At 42.4% G+C, this 15,185-nt stretch overlaps 1 protein-coding gene across 2 annotated transcripts in view; it reads left to right on the top strand.

Annotated features, from left to right (window-relative positions):
• Window positions 1–15,185, top strand: part of WASHC1 (WASH complex subunit 1) — a 38,626-nt gene that overhangs the window by 4,254 nt on the left and 19,187 nt on the right. Inside the window, exon 2 of one of the 2 annotated variants that reach the window (XM_072342457.1) lies at window positions 5,957–6,110. In XM_072342457.1, the coding sequence (XP_072198558.1) occupies window positions 5,962–6,110 (149 nt within the window). In that variant the 5' untranslated portion in view covers window positions 5,957–5,961. Of the gene's footprint in view, window positions 1–5,931; window positions 6,111–15,185 lie in introns of those variants that run through there. The other variant, XM_072342452.1, reaches the window with a different exon arrangement.

The following is a 15,185-nucleotide window of genomic DNA, read 5'->3' as shown; positions in this document are numbered from 1 at the left end:
GATTCAACTTTAAATGTCAAGTATTGTGCCATTTGCCTGGGAGTTGCCATATCCTATATTAAAGCTGGACTCAAAAATCTCAAATCTTGACTCTTAGTCTTCGTACTGAGTGGAACAGTGCAGAGTAGCATGTGGAAAAACAAGAAATTTAAGTGTGTCTGAGCAGTTTTTAGGGAAGAGGGAGAGGGGTTGAATTTGAGAATGATCACCCAGCGTGCTAGTGGATTTGTGCAGGCATATGCTTATTTGATCCAAGAGCTAATGCTGCCAGTGGGAAACCAAATCCTTCAGTTTATGTGCATTATTTGCCTATCATTTGTGTCTTTACCTTAATATCACCTTGCTAGAACTGATGAGATCACTTTGCTCCCGTCATTTCCTAGCAGGATACTGGCCCACAAAGCCAGGCTGAAAGTATGAGGTGGTTGGTCCTGAGTATCTCACTCTCTAACACTAGAGCAAAGAACTGAATATAACTTTTACAGCTGCAGCTGGGTTAGCTTTGTGGTACAGATCTAGCCTTTATGTTTTCTGCTCCTTTGAGAGACAGCGATAGCATCCAAAGCTGCTCAGTTTCCAGCCTGTCCCTGAGGCTGAGGAGCTCCGATTCATTGGTTGAGAGTAGGCAGAATGGGAACAGCTGGAACTGAGAGCTCCCTTGGTCCAGAAGTCGTGCTAGGAAGTAAAATCCTAACAGGCACCAGGCCCTGCCGTGATGGAGAAACCCTACTCTTTGTAGCTTTGTCAAACTAACTACTAGAGGGCTTGAGTCAAAACAGTCATGTCTACGATGGAGTTTTGAGGATGCTACTATGAGAGATGTCGAGTAACATGAGCACCCTGGTGGAGTACAGCCTGCTACGGGGCCTAATTATGGTCTTATTAATGCTTTCTTTCATCACTGCCTTCCAGCCTTCAGATGGTGATTAGACCTATTTATAGGGGCAGACTTCCTTAATATTCAGCACAGTGCACCTCTCACCAATCAAATCAGTACCATCTGCATCTTTGATTGCTGCTTAATAACACTGTAGAACATGTTTAATTAAAAAATATAAATAGACTTTTCATCCTCTTAACAAAGTGATTCTCTCTTCCTCCCTCCCCCCCGCCCCCCCCTCCCCTAAAAAAGCTTAGCATGGGGCTGTGATGAAACCCTCATGGAAATACGTACCAAGTTACCAATATTACTTTCCTCTATCAAAGGAGACAGAGCAGTGTGATAAGCTGTACCACAAACCTGTCTCTGTTCCATCTTCTGGGTGTTAACCTTAACCCACAGTGCATTTGTGCCTTGTTCTGTTGCCAGCATGGAACTGGTGATGGTATGGTGGAGAATCTTCAAACCACACTGCAGACTTTATTGTACATTTCTTGTCTCTGTGTCCTTGCAGGTAGCCACTGTTCTTTTGTTGGAGACCTACAGAGGAGAGGCAGAGGGCTAGAAAGAGTTTGTCACTTCTTGGGGCCGTTACTGCATGTAGAAATTGAAAGGCAGCACCAAGTAACAGCCTTTCAGTGCAGAGACAGAAGCAGCAACACAGCAATTTCTGAAACAGCCTTTGTTATCTTTGAAGAACACACACTGATTTTTTTTCAAAGTATTTAAGTGCTGTTCTTCCCCTGACCCCTTTTTGTCCCTTGGAGCATGTTAAGGAAGCAAGTATTGTTGGTGGCTTGCTTTTATTCTCCTTTATTTTTGCAGCTAAGTACATGTCTGGTAAGTGCTTGTGTATATAGCAGTCTCTGCCTGTGCTGAGGGGAGGCAAATTATTAATCCATGTGTTTGTTTGTGTTCCCTTACAGAATTAAGGTTTTATAAGGTTGTGAGGCTTTTTTGTTTGCAGATAATAATCTCAGTGATCTCTTCCATGGAGCTTTATTTTGAAGGAGCTTTCCTTCTCTTACAGACTCTGTTTGCTGTGTAACAAGTTCTCCTGGGCTTAGTCTCTATATAAGGAGTTTCATTCTCGGGCTTAAAGGGAAATAACCCAAGTAGCAAAGTAGGGGGAGTATTTCTCTACTTAAGAGTAATCAATTGTATGCTTCCTTCTGTGGCTTCATTGAACTGCAAGTCTATCTGTAGCCACTGTAGTATTTATTCGACTTGGCTGTGGTGGTTGAACAGTCTGACTGGTTGCAGATACCTGGGATGCTAAGCCTGTTTTTGGGAAGGTAAAACAGTGTGTGAGAGACTGATGTCACCCTTCCCACTGCTGTTGTTTCTGTCAGCTTTTGCTAGTAAGAGTGTTGGAACTGGGAAGAGACTGGCTTTGTGCACAGAGGATAGTCAGCTGCTCTGACAGCCTTTATCCCAGCTTACTTGAGGTTAAAGGCACAGCTTCAGGCAGCAGTGCAGATGTGAATAATCACTAGCTCAAGTCAGAACTTCCAAATCAGGATATCGCATACGTAAGCAGGAGGTGCGATGAGAAAACAATATTCTTCTCATTTGCAGCTTAATAAGGCAAATGTGGTTATTATATAACACAAGAATGCATTTTTCTTGATCTTGAAAGTTGACATAGAAAAAATAATTGAATAAAAACTGGCTGGAGCCCCCAGATGCTTCAGCTCTTCTCCAGAGCCTCTTTGATCACAAAAAAAAAAAGAGCCTCCGTGCTGTTTGCTCTGCCTTGTGTGGCCCACAGGTGGTCATACCACTAATGATGAAATCTCCTGGGTGATCTGACATCTGCTTTTCTGAATCATACTTGCCTTGGGGTTTTATATGCCCATTTCTCACTGTAGTGTCACAGCATTTCTTGTTGGCCTGCCTTCATCATTCCAGGATACAGCGCTTTCTGCTGACGCATACTAGCTTCTCTTTAAGAATCTGGATTGATACCGAAACCAGTTTATTGCTCCTCTGGAAGGCACTTCCAGGTGAAAGATGTGAAGTTTGGAGTCCATTAGGTGAAGGCTTGGTGTCCATTGAGCAGGATGGGAAGGCTGAGATATTTCTCATCTGCAGCACTTTGTTTTTCTGTAATGCTTGATTGTGATAACGGAGATTGGCTGCTCCTTTTTTGGTACTTTCATGGCTGAGATCAAGGAAGAATCAGTCTTGCTGAGCGACATTTGGTCTTTGCTTCCCTCCCTGCCTTTGGCTGGCAAAACTTTGAATCTTTCCCATTAAAGTCTTCCTTGTACCTGGAGGCCCCTTCTGTTGGAGGAAGCAGTCCTGCTGTTATTCTAAGCACACAGTCAAGCCTGCACTCAGAGCGCTTATAAAAGCGGCTTGCTTTCCCAGTTGGTTTGCTTACAAAAAGTAATAACAGCCGTAGCAAGAGATTTCGCCCTTCTGGTAATTTAGAAAGCTGTTGCTGTTTTTTCCCCTCTTTCTTGCTTTAAACTTATTTGTTACCTTGCAGAGAAGAGAATCATCTCTTGTGTCTGACAACAATTTCTACAGTCTGCCACATTTCTCCAGTGTGGTGGATTTTTGTAGGAAAGGTGAAAATCGGGAGCTCGTGTGACAGGCTGTGCCAAGAGCCTGTGAAGCTGATGTTTACCGATAGGCAAAACGTAAGAACACAATCAGGAACACCTTGGGCTTTTCCTGCTTTCCTCCATTAGCATGTGTTTGGTTTTTTGCAAGGCAAAACCGGGACCTGAAAAGCAGTCTGTAGCTTCTGAGTATATAAGGGGAGAAACAGCTTGGTAGTGGCTATGGAAGTGCTACTTCAGAGTATGGGCTTCTGTCTGTTGGATGCTGGATGGAGCGTGGCTTTAGAAAGGTCACCAAAAGAATTAGGACTGGTGAGAATCTGGGAAATGATATTGGGGCTGCATAATCTCATCTGGCTCCAGAGGTGAGAAGCTTGCCCTGTTATCCTCTGGGGCAGGATTACACGGTAATGGTTTTGATAAGCAAGTTTAACAAGTCCCCTTCTTGCCCCTGCTTCCCACTCTGTCTCATGGCTGGGCAATTGCAGCTGTTTCTCTGGCTGCAGTAAATTGGGTCATTGAACTGATCCGAGTTTAAAATAGGCATCGTGAAACTCAGCAGTATCGATGCAACGAATGAGTTGTGACCAGTGACAGGCAGGATCATAAACTTGTTTTGCTGCTGAAGCTGAAGTATCATGTAGCTGCACGCTCTCTGTGCTCGCCTGTCGCTTTGTTCCACTTGGTCACTCTGGTCAGAGATCTGAATGCAAAAGGATTCAAGCTCGGTTATGGTCAGCAAATGAAAAAACGCCATCTGAGAATTAGCCGCACTCCTCCTCAGATTAACTTGTATGCTTTACAAGTCAAAATAATAATTTCCTGTCTGCTGAATAGGCACAGTCACGAAGTCTAATCAGTGTGCAAACATTGCTGCTAAAGAGGGTGGATTCAGAGCCTGCTGCCAGTGATGCATGAAGTGAAACAGAATGGGCCCGGGCTTCCTGCAGCAGCGCCAAACCTTCTGATGGCTGGGCTTGATTTTGCAGATTTATTGTCTGTGGAAAGGCTCTCCTGGGCTTCCTATTTCTTTTTCACTTCGTATGATCCATTTTTTAGTTAAAAACAAACACAAAAAAAGACCTGTACCACATTTAGACATGGTCTTTCCCAGCTGATACGGTAGTATTAGAAAGGGTGAATTCGGAGAGGGTGCTGCAGGAATGGCTGCAAGCACATCTAATCTGATAGCCTCACCTTTTGTGCACCAAGGTAGGGAAACTGAAGAGTGTGAAGATCCCTGTAATTTTTACCTGCTGAACTGCTGGTTGATGCTGCAGCTGTCTCTTCCAGGCTCTTGTTTTCTGAGTTCCTCCGGTCTCGCTTATGTTTCTGTGTTTCTTAACCTGCACTACATGGCCTCCTTTGGGAAGGGGGAGAGCCTTCCTCTGTCATTAATGAGGGTGCAGCATCTGTGATGCTGTTTGCACACCTCAGTACTCCCTGGAGCAGCTCCTGGTCACCTCCAAGTGCCACAGGAGAACGTGTACATCCTGAGGCAGATCTGTCCATTCCTGATACCTCACACTGCCATCCTGCTTTTGTTTGTTTCCATTTAGCTAAGCGAATATTTGCTTATAGCGCTGTGGTGCTGTATAGCACCCTGCGTGATGAAAACTCACAGCGAGCAGCTGTATGTAGAGTGTGCACTAAAGCATGGGAGGCACACTAAGGGAACATTGGAGGAAGGGACATGAGCAGAGCTGGCAGCACAGAAACATGGATGGTTCATAGCCTTGTCCTGGCTCTGTCGCAGAGCAATGCTGTTGGTTCAGCTGTGTCTAGGAGTATGCATAGCACTGTGGTGCATGTGTTGAAGACAACTGAAACATTTAAGTGACTGTTTAGTCCCTATATGTGAAAGGATCCTGATATAAGGAAGCTTTTTTCAAGATAGTTACCGAAGAACAATCCAGTCACCAGAAGTAATGAGCCTGGGAGTCTCAGAATGGAAGAAGTCTCATTAACCTACTTGGAGCAAGGGCATGTGTGCACATGCATGCCCTGTCGTTTTTTAGCTGCCGTTCTTGGAAGGGAGCATTGCTTGAGTTTCTAAGAGCAGAAGTGTAAAATGAAATGCCGTGTTTTGCTAATAGAGTTGCATGACCTGAAATATATCCATCTGGAATATGAGAATGGGAGGAGAGGACGGGGTGATTTCTCACAAATCTTAATCATCAGCCTGAACTGATTTTGCTTCAAAGCGTGGCCCTTGTTTTCAGCATAATATTAAACAGAGAATTGTTAATAATCGTGCTAAAAATGAAATTGTGGTTCTTAAGATCATTTGGGCAAGCAAAAGACTCCCACCTTTACTGTAGCTACGATGGGTTTTTTAAAAAATCAATACATCAACCTTCCAATGAGCCTTCCTTATCAGCTCACTGATGACCTTGCAAACACTTTCCTAAAATAGTTGGGCGGGCAGAGGGTGAAGTCTCTGAATAAAAGCTGTGATGCAATGGAAGAGTGTTTACTCTAATGTTCTTTCTGCTCTTTCCTTTAGGCACAATGACTACAGTAGCCCAGAAACACTTTCTGGAAGGGCAAACGTATTCCATCCCCCTGATCCAACCAGACTTGCGCAGAGAAGAGGCTGTTCAGCAGGTGGCAGATGCACTTCAGTACCTGCAAAAGGTGTCAGGTGATATTTTTGACAGGTATGGTTGTTTCACGTAGGGGCTGTTGGGGCTAGCATTCAACACATGAAAATGGACTTCCGTGATAAGGCTGGTGCAGTGAAAAGGCATTACACTGGCAGGCAGTGGAATTTCAGAAAAGGTCTGAATGCACTTCAGTAAAAGGTTTTTGGATTTAGGTACTGTCAAAGTTAGGCATAATTGAATGTCTCATGTTTGCAAGAGGTTGTTTGTTATTAGCTTCCAATTCGGTTGCAGATTCCCACAAAATGCTTTGCTACTTCAGCTATGGCTATCTTTGGTTCTTTCTTGCTCGCATTTTAAATGGGAGACTTTGTTATTTGGAGTATTTTGAAGATCTGTCTTTCTGAATTACTGTACTTGGAGCAGTAGAGTAGATGTCTTTGTTCTGATCTCTGGACCTACAAACTGTTCTTGAGCTACTTCCGTACTTCTGTTTTCGTATGTTGTTATGAGAGCAGAGTGCATTAGAACCTGTTCTTCTCATCTTGATCTCATAATCTATCCAAACTGGTGTCTTCAGCAATTCGACCCAGACCTGCCACTTCTTGCACACAATTGTCTTTAGGTATATAGATCTGTAAGACTACTTATATAGCAGATCAGAAAGATTATTGAGTTTTCTTGCAAATTACAGTTTATTTAGTGTCTTCCTCATCTGAAGCCACCTTTGATATCTCAGTGCCTTGAGACAGCATGACATATCATTGATATAGAAACCAGAAGATCAATGCTTGTCTTCTCAGAAGCTGAGAGGCAAAAGCACTTGCTTTGGTTTCAGTGGGGCTCATCACTGCCTAGTGTGATTTGTTATGTTGTGAGTTGGAATAGGATGTTCTTTCTTCTTTTGAGTTGTTTCTTTGATTGGTTTTTTAAGGGCAGATTGAAGTCCTTCAGTTTTTGATAGCAGTACTTTGAAAGACAACCTCTGAGGGCAATGTAGTCATGAAGGCTGAGCTCAGGTCACAGAGGTAAATAAAGTCTTTTCTTGGGAAGAATCTTTCTTTGGACAGGGGCTAAAGGGCTCCTGGACAGGGCTACGTGTAAGCAGGACTTAACACAAGACCTCATTCTTTTCCATGCTTCTCAGTGTGGGAATTCATGACATAAGGATGGGAAGAGACTTTACAGAGCTGCCATAAACATCAGGACAGTACCCCTCAAGCCTGGGTCTGACAGGCAGTGCTGTTCGTCTCTGAGGGTCAAATAAAGCTACTGATAAAGCAGGAGTGATTCTTCCTCCTCTTTCCAATTTCCACCTCCCCCCTCTTTTTTTTTTTTAAGCTCACTGCTTTGCAATGCAGTGCCCTGTAATTTCCCTAGGGAGGCAAGCCTGTTGTTTTGTATGCAAGTCACTTCTGAGTCCTGAGCAGTGACTGCGATGCTGTTCCCTCGTTCTTCAGTGCACTCATGACTTTTAATTACCAATTTTTTTCCAACAGCAGAGGAGGCTTCATTGGGCTTTTTGTTTGCTTTGCCTTTCCTCTGAGGTCTTGCCTCTCTGATATAATTAATAATGATTTGGTAATTATGCAGGCATCTGATTAAAAGTTCCATGACCTTGGTTGTTCCATGCTAATCAAGGGGCAGAGCTTTTAAGGTGAGAACTTTGCCTTTTAGTGAAGAGTGACCTTTTTTCTTCCCCATCCTGAGATAAGGCAGCTCTATCTTCCATTTCCAGGAAGGAGTTGTCTTATCTGGGGAAGCTGGCTGCTCTGATCTGCAAAACACTTGCTTGCAATGTTGACAGAGAGGAAACTTGCTCATAATGGCAGTCTCAGCTGAGTGTGTCAAACTCATTACTTCAGCATCAGAACATCTGCATCCTTGTCGTACTGTTTTATAGAAACTATTGGGCTGGTACTGCGCTTCTGAGAGTGGCAAGCCAGTTTGTAATTTGTGGAGGGTGGAATGAAAGAATCTCCCTTACTTTGTATGGAAAAAGCAATCTTTCTGCTGACAATTATTTTAACTGTGTTAGTTCATCAAAGTTTCTGCTTTGAGTTGTTGCTGATGAGTATGAGTTCTTCTAATGAAAATGTCCATCGAGGGCATTTGTGCAAGGGAGGTGAGCTTTTCCTCTCTTCATTTGGTGAACAACTGAGGGCAGCTGTGGTACCCTTGTGATTGTAGGAAAAATATTCTGGGAAATTAGCATGAGAAATTTCTGCCAAGCTGTTATCTCAGAATGCTCTCAGACAAACTGACTTGGTGTTAGATTTAGATGTGGCAAGTTATGTGATGAGTGGGGTACTTGGGAGAGTTCATGATTTTGTAGAGCTTAAGGGATGTGCAGGTGCAAAAAAAAAAAAAAAGGGTCAATCACAGCTGAGACCAGGAGATTGAGGGGCAGATCTGGCAATCTATAGCAATTAAACTTCTGTACCTTGCTAACAGTGCACCTGGGCTGTGAGCTGGAATCAATAAGAGGGTAGCATCCCTCTGGATCATGTTCCTAAACCATGGGAGCAGAGACCTGCCCTACATCCTTCAAATGGAGAAGAGTAAAATACAATGTTCTGCAAGGGGAAATCACTGACCTTGGCAGGCTCTTAGTTGCCAGGCAGTACACATTGATGACTTCTGTCACTACCATTAACAGTCTGGTTAGGACTCCTAGGAAGTCCTGTTCACATGGTGCTGATACCAATGTGTGAGGAGATCAAGAGGCTGTGTCTACTTTTTGGAGTAATGGAAGCTCTTACTTTGTATATGTTAACTGAATTCATGTAATTAATCTGCAGTGGAAGCTGCAGAGAAGAGCCAATTCATTGCCTGCAGCTATTGAGATTTTAATATATATAATTACTGCTGAAAAAATAAATATTCTAACAGATCCAATCTGGCATAGTATCTACATGAGTTTAACTCTTGGACATCTACGGAGGACTTTTGACATAGGTTGCAGTAGGCAGAATGACCAACTTAAACACTCATTTAATCAACAGTATAACATCTATTTGTTTCTTTATTACCAGTGTTTTCTGGGTGAAAGTTTGTGTTAGAATCGTGTGCTGTGGATTTTTAGTTTTTACAGAAGTGTTATTGTGGTAAGTACTTAGAAATGGTGACGGGTTTAGGTTTTCTGAGATGGCCCCTTGGTAAGCGAATCTTGCCCTTTAGGATTTCTCAGTTTCTGGAGAGAGTTTTTGTTGCCAGGAGATGTTAATAACCTCTAATATGTCAGCTCATTATTCAGACTGTACACTTTTGTATAACAGATTTGTGGGAAATTGCCTATCCGAGTTATCTCATTTACTGTGATAGAAGTAGAAAGAAAACAATTACTTGGTGTGGAATGTCATTATCAAGGTTGTGGTCTCCTTTGCTTATAATCGAATCTTAAGTTGTGCAATCTGTAAAATTTCTCTCGGGCAGCAGAGCCTTAAGGAAAGTTTGGGACAGGAATGTAATCGGGTTATCTAGATTTATCCGTGATAGAGGCTGCTTCCCCTAGAAGGGGATAAATGAACAAAAACAACGGCAGCAATCTAAGGAAAGAAATTATTTTACTAAATACGAGACACAATATGATACAATATAACTACAACTACTATATCAAACAAGGCAGAGGAAAAAGAAAGAGAGAAAAAGAGTCCCGGAGAACCGGGGGCCTACTGCAATCTCTAGGCGACAGGCTGGAACGTTGCTGATAGAGCGAGACGGCAGGGATGGAGCGCTCCAAAGCGAAAGACAGGGCGAAAAGAGGGACGTTCCAGCCTGGGAGCGAGATTATATGTGTGTCCTCCTCCTCTGGTGATTCATCTCTGGCCGCGTTGTCCCCTGGGATATGTAGTTTCCTCCAAGGGCTGAGTACTCGGGATGCTGCCATTCCACAGATCTGGAGCATGAACCTTCCACACTTCCGCATACCCTCTGTTACACTTCCACATACCCTCTATTACACTTCCACATACCCTCTGTTACACTTCCACATACCCTTTGTTACACTTCCACATACCCTCTGTTACACTTCCACATACCCTCTGTTACACTTCCACATACCCTCTGTTACACTTCCACATACCCTCTGTTACACTTCCACATACCCTCTGTTACACTTCCACATACCCTCTGTTACACTTCCACATACCCTCTGTTACACTTCACCCTCTGTTACACTTCCACATACCCTCTGTTACACTTCCACATACCCTCTGTTACACTTCCACATACCCTCTGTTACACTTTCTTATACCACCAAAACAGTTCATACCGCACATGATGTCATGATGTAGAATATTGACAGCACAAAACCATGACAGGAATAACATTGAGATATAGAGAGAGAGTGCTCTGTGAGATGCGTGCCCTGGCCAGAGCTTTGACAATGATTGCATGTCAGTCTGGCTTGAAATAGAAAATGCAGACAAAACCTTAATTGTGAGGTGCATTTAGATTTTCCCCACTTCCTTTAAATTTATGTACGTCATGAATCCAGATCTTCAGTAGTGGAAAAGAATGACTAAATATCTCTGTGAGAATGTATTTGATATAGAAGCGTTTGATTTGGATTAACTAACGCATTTCTGAGATGCACGTATTAGTTAAGCAGTTATATAAATTTGCAAAGAAGAGTCTTGCTGCGATCTGTGTTGTCCTTTGCTGCACGCTGTGTCTTAGAACTTCAACACCACATTGCATTTATTCCTCTGCTGGCTGTATGGGTTTGATTTTACCGGTAGGGGAGATGTCAAACAGGCTTCATTGTATGGGGCTCCATTGTGACAGGTTTATGCCAGGAGTCAGTCTCTAGCACAGAGAATCACTTTTTCTTCAGATACTTTCATAGAGTCATTAATGTTGGAAGAGACTTCTAAGATCATCCAGTCCAACTGTCAGACCATCCCCACCATTCCCACTGACCACATCCCTTAGTGCTGCATCCACACAGCTCTTGAACACCTCCAGGGAGAGTGACCCCACCACCTCCCTGGGCAGCCTGTGCCAGTGCAGCACCACTCTTTCTGAGAAGAAAGGTTTTCTAATATCCAGCTTGAACCTTTGAGAGTGACAAGACCCTTGTAAAGCAGCAAGTCGCTTTATGGTACTTTGAAGGCTTCCCAGAGGCCATCTGAGAGAAGTTGGCAGTCTAATTTAGTTTCAGATCTCTCTCCTGGAAGGCCCTAGATGCAGTCATTCATTGTTATGAAGGTTTAGCGAAAATGGAACTTAAAGAAATGGGTGAATGGTTTACAGCTATGGGGTCATCAAGATTGGGGAAGACAGAGGGAGGAAAGTTGCCTGCAAATGTTGATTATTGTTGTAGAGACATGTCCAGTTAACGTGGAATTTTTGTGAATGCAGCATGATGTTTGTAAGAAACTGCTCCGTTGTTTTAGCTCTTGTGGTTTTCTAGAAATGGAATTTGAAAGCTTGTGAAATGGAGCTTGAGAGATGTTCCAGAACTATCGGGAAAGGCTTGAAGAGTTGGTATATGAGAAGGTCAGTTCGGCGTGGCTGGTGGCAGCTGGCAGTAGCAACCATCCTCTCAAGGAGAGGGAAGAGATAGCAAATGTTCTGTAGGAGTCCAGATTAAGACTTTCAGGGTGCTGCTAAAATCCCTAATCTTAAAATTTCATGTGATCTGAGGCCAAGGCTCCATTCAGATACCTTGACAGCGCTATGGAGTGACGAGGTAGGGAGCACAGTTACAGCTGTCATGGCTTGAAATGTAATTGAAATATTAGGAATGTTGAGACCGAATGGTATTAAGTCCTTAAAAGATATTTCCATAAAAAATGAAACAAACATGATGGACAGAATTCTTGCTCATTTCATGAAGTGCTGAAAAGCTGTGTCTTTTGGCCTTTCAAAGATTAAATGTGTCTTTTGAAGGAGAAGAACAGAATGTTAAATTAGACTCTGCAAGGTTCTTTTTATGACGTTGTCATTGAAATGTAGTGATGGTTACTTAAGCCCCTGCTCTAAGTCTAACATCAGCTTTTCCACATCGGTTTCTATCACTAGCAGTCTGTTTATCTTTGAATCCCATTCCCCAAAAAAGACACTGATCAATCTGTTCTGCTCTAAGAGATTGAAAGGCAGGCTTGAACTTGATAAGCTGTAGCCTTCTTACTGCTAACAAAGCCTACAGCGTAGTTTAAAATGAGCAATTTAAAGAATGATTGAAGGGCTTCATCCTCAATATCCTCCTCCAAGCAGACTTAAACTTGTCACACCTAATAGTAAGTGTCCAAATAGAAGTATGGTTTAATAATAACTTGGACACTCAGTCTAGGCATTAATGCAAAGCACTCTCAAAGCATGAGATGACTTTGCATTAGCTACAGAAAACATTCTTTGGTGAAAGAAGGGCTCTTAGTACTTCATTCTGTATCTGAAAACAAAACGAGGGAAAATTGTGCCCAGGCTGCTGAAGTGGCTGAAAGGAGCACGAAAGGAAACAAGTCTTAGCTATAATCTCAGTTACTAAAAATAAAATGAGTGGCTTAGGTGCAATCAGACTAAACTGATGATATATCAGCTTGCTATAAGTAGTTTTTAAGAAGAAGAAAAAAAAAAGAAGAAGAAAAATTAAAATGCAGAAGTCTCAGAAGTGTTTTCCCACTCCTGAATTAGGTCTCAAGGCTGCTTTGAATAAGGAGTCAGGCAATAATATCAGACTTCACGGAGCTCTTGAGTGGATTCTCTCTGTACTTCTAGGGGCCCTTCCTGGTGATAGAATATCTAATGGAAACATGAGGCAGTTTGATCAAAACAGGTGGCTTGTGCAGTACAGAAGACAAGTGGTAAAGAGCATCAGATAAACATTTAATCTGATCACATGCATATTGTATTGGTTTTCTGACTTAACTTTTATTGTTTTTTGTTTGTAAGGGGTTTTTATATATCTGTAGGCTAAAATGAGTTTACTACCATCTATAGATTCCCTACGGCTCAGCTTAACTTCTCTACAGTTTTTAAGGAGATATAATTTTAACATGAGTATTGCCAGATGTAGTAGCTGACATTGTTTATTATTCGCTATCTTACAAAACAGATAAAGCCAATTTCAAAATCATTTACGGAAATAAGAGCTTTGGCAGGAAGACCAAAAGAAGCAAATATTAAACTCATTTGTGAAGGTGAGAAGTAATTATCTTGATAAACATTGCTTTCTTTCAACAAATATTTTAAAACACAGTCAATTTGTGGACAGAGCTGTGACTAAGTTGAAGGATGGGTCATTTTGTGTACCTTAACAGCTATAAATTGACCTAAACTTTTGTGATCTATCCTGTAACAAAAAAAATATAGAGGTATAATTACCCTTCTCTCAATCACTTTGAGAAGTGGTAGACCAAGAACTAATTCCTCTCTGCTATTGACTGACTTAGTTGCTTACTAAACTTCTTCTGGAAGGAAAAGGTAGCATGAAGTCCAAACACCATGGAATTGTAGCGGCGCTTGTAGAAGCTTATGGAGTTCAGAAATAAGTTCGATTTATTAACGCAGTCAGGTTGTTAATGGCTGGAAATTGTAATATCCTGGAGCCTGAGAGTAGCATATCCAGAAATAATAGCGGTGATGTTGTGTCCATAGTGCTGTACAGGTATACAAGAAAAGATTCTCACATTAAGCCCGAAAGCAGGAGGTATTTCTGCACTGGAAGAGACCTAAGAGCCCTTTGAGAAATAAAGGAAAATTGACAGGAAGTGGAAACGGTGGTGATCTGTCTATGGTGCTGATCTCTCTCCTATGAGGAAAGGTCGAGGGAAATGGAACTGTTTAGCTTGGAGAAGGCTCTGGGGAGACCTCATTGTGGCCTTCCAGTACTTGAAGGGAACGTATAAACACGAGGGGGAATGGCTATCCACAAGAGTGGATAGTGATAGGACAAGGGGGAATGGTTTAAAACTGAGACAGGGGAGGTTTGGGTTAGAGATTAGGAGGAGGCTTTTCACTCAGAGGGTGGTGCACACTGGAATATGTTGCCCAAGGAGGCTGTGGATGTCCCATCCCTGGAGGCATTCAAGGCCAGGCTGGATGCGGCTCTGGGCAGCCTGGTCTGGTGGTTGGCAGCCCTGCACATAGCAGGGGGTTGAAACTAAATGACTGTGGTCCTTTTCAACCCAGGCCATTCTATGATGTGATGATTCTTCTCGCTACTGCCTCAAATGGCTGTAACTATTATTCTCCTCTGGAAATAACCAAGGAAGAGTAGACCTTAACAAGGTAGTGTGTGCTTCACACCAAAAAAGAAACATAAATAAATAAAAAATGTCTTTCCCTTTTTCCTTGTTTTGTAGCCTGCAGGTATGGTGCTATCGTCTGATTCTCCCACTCTTCCTGACACAATTGTCAAGTTGTTCTTTTCTTATACAAAGTGATAGCTCTACCTTCTCAACCAGCTTCAGATGCCGGACTCTCACACATGTGTTGGAATCATTTTCTCTTCCTATGGATGAGTTTTGTCTATTCAGGCAGCCCTGAAGGAAGAGTTGCAAACAAGTCACTTTGTTTTATAGGCATGACTTCCATCAGGGGTCTAGTGTGGAGAAAACTGTCTGGAAAATAACACCAAGAGGCTTGAAATGTGTTTTACTGACTCCCACCTCTATAGATGGTACTGTGTGCACTGTGGAGAGAGTTGGGGGAGGAAACAGCAGTGCCAAAGGTCTGTTCTTCACACTTGACTGGCGTATTAAATTCTCTTTCTGCAGTCCTTCTTTTTGACTAGCTGTGGTGCTGTCATTGGCCTTTTTCAGAATGGGGTAGGTTAGAGTTTGGGTGTAAAAGCAGTTGATGGTTGAGACAGAGCAGTGCTTTTGGAGGCAGCAGGTCAATTTGCAGATGATAATAGAGGAAAAATAAGAACTTGTTAATGTTAATCTCCCAAATAATCAATTTATTGAGGGAATCTACTGTTCTCTGCCATTGGGGAGGGGAGAGGATGAAGGATTTAGAAGTAATGTGTGTTAAAGAGAAACCCCAGGAGGATAACGTAGTGTCTTCTGAGTTCAATGTCATTCTTAATTTATTCAAGAATATGATCCTTTTTCTGGATTAATAAATATTTTAAAAGGCAAATACATGGTTTTATTTTACTTTGAGGAATTTAATTTTTGATCT

This window comes from Excalfactoria chinensis, chromosome 1, assembly GCF_039878825.1.
Source record: "Excalfactoria chinensis isolate bCotChi1 chromosome 1, bCotChi1.hap2, whole genome shotgun sequence".
Classification (NCBI taxonomy): Eukaryota; Metazoa; Chordata; class Aves; order Galliformes; family Phasianidae; genus Excalfactoria; species Excalfactoria chinensis.
This window is presented reverse-complemented; position numbering and strand designations above follow the sequence as displayed.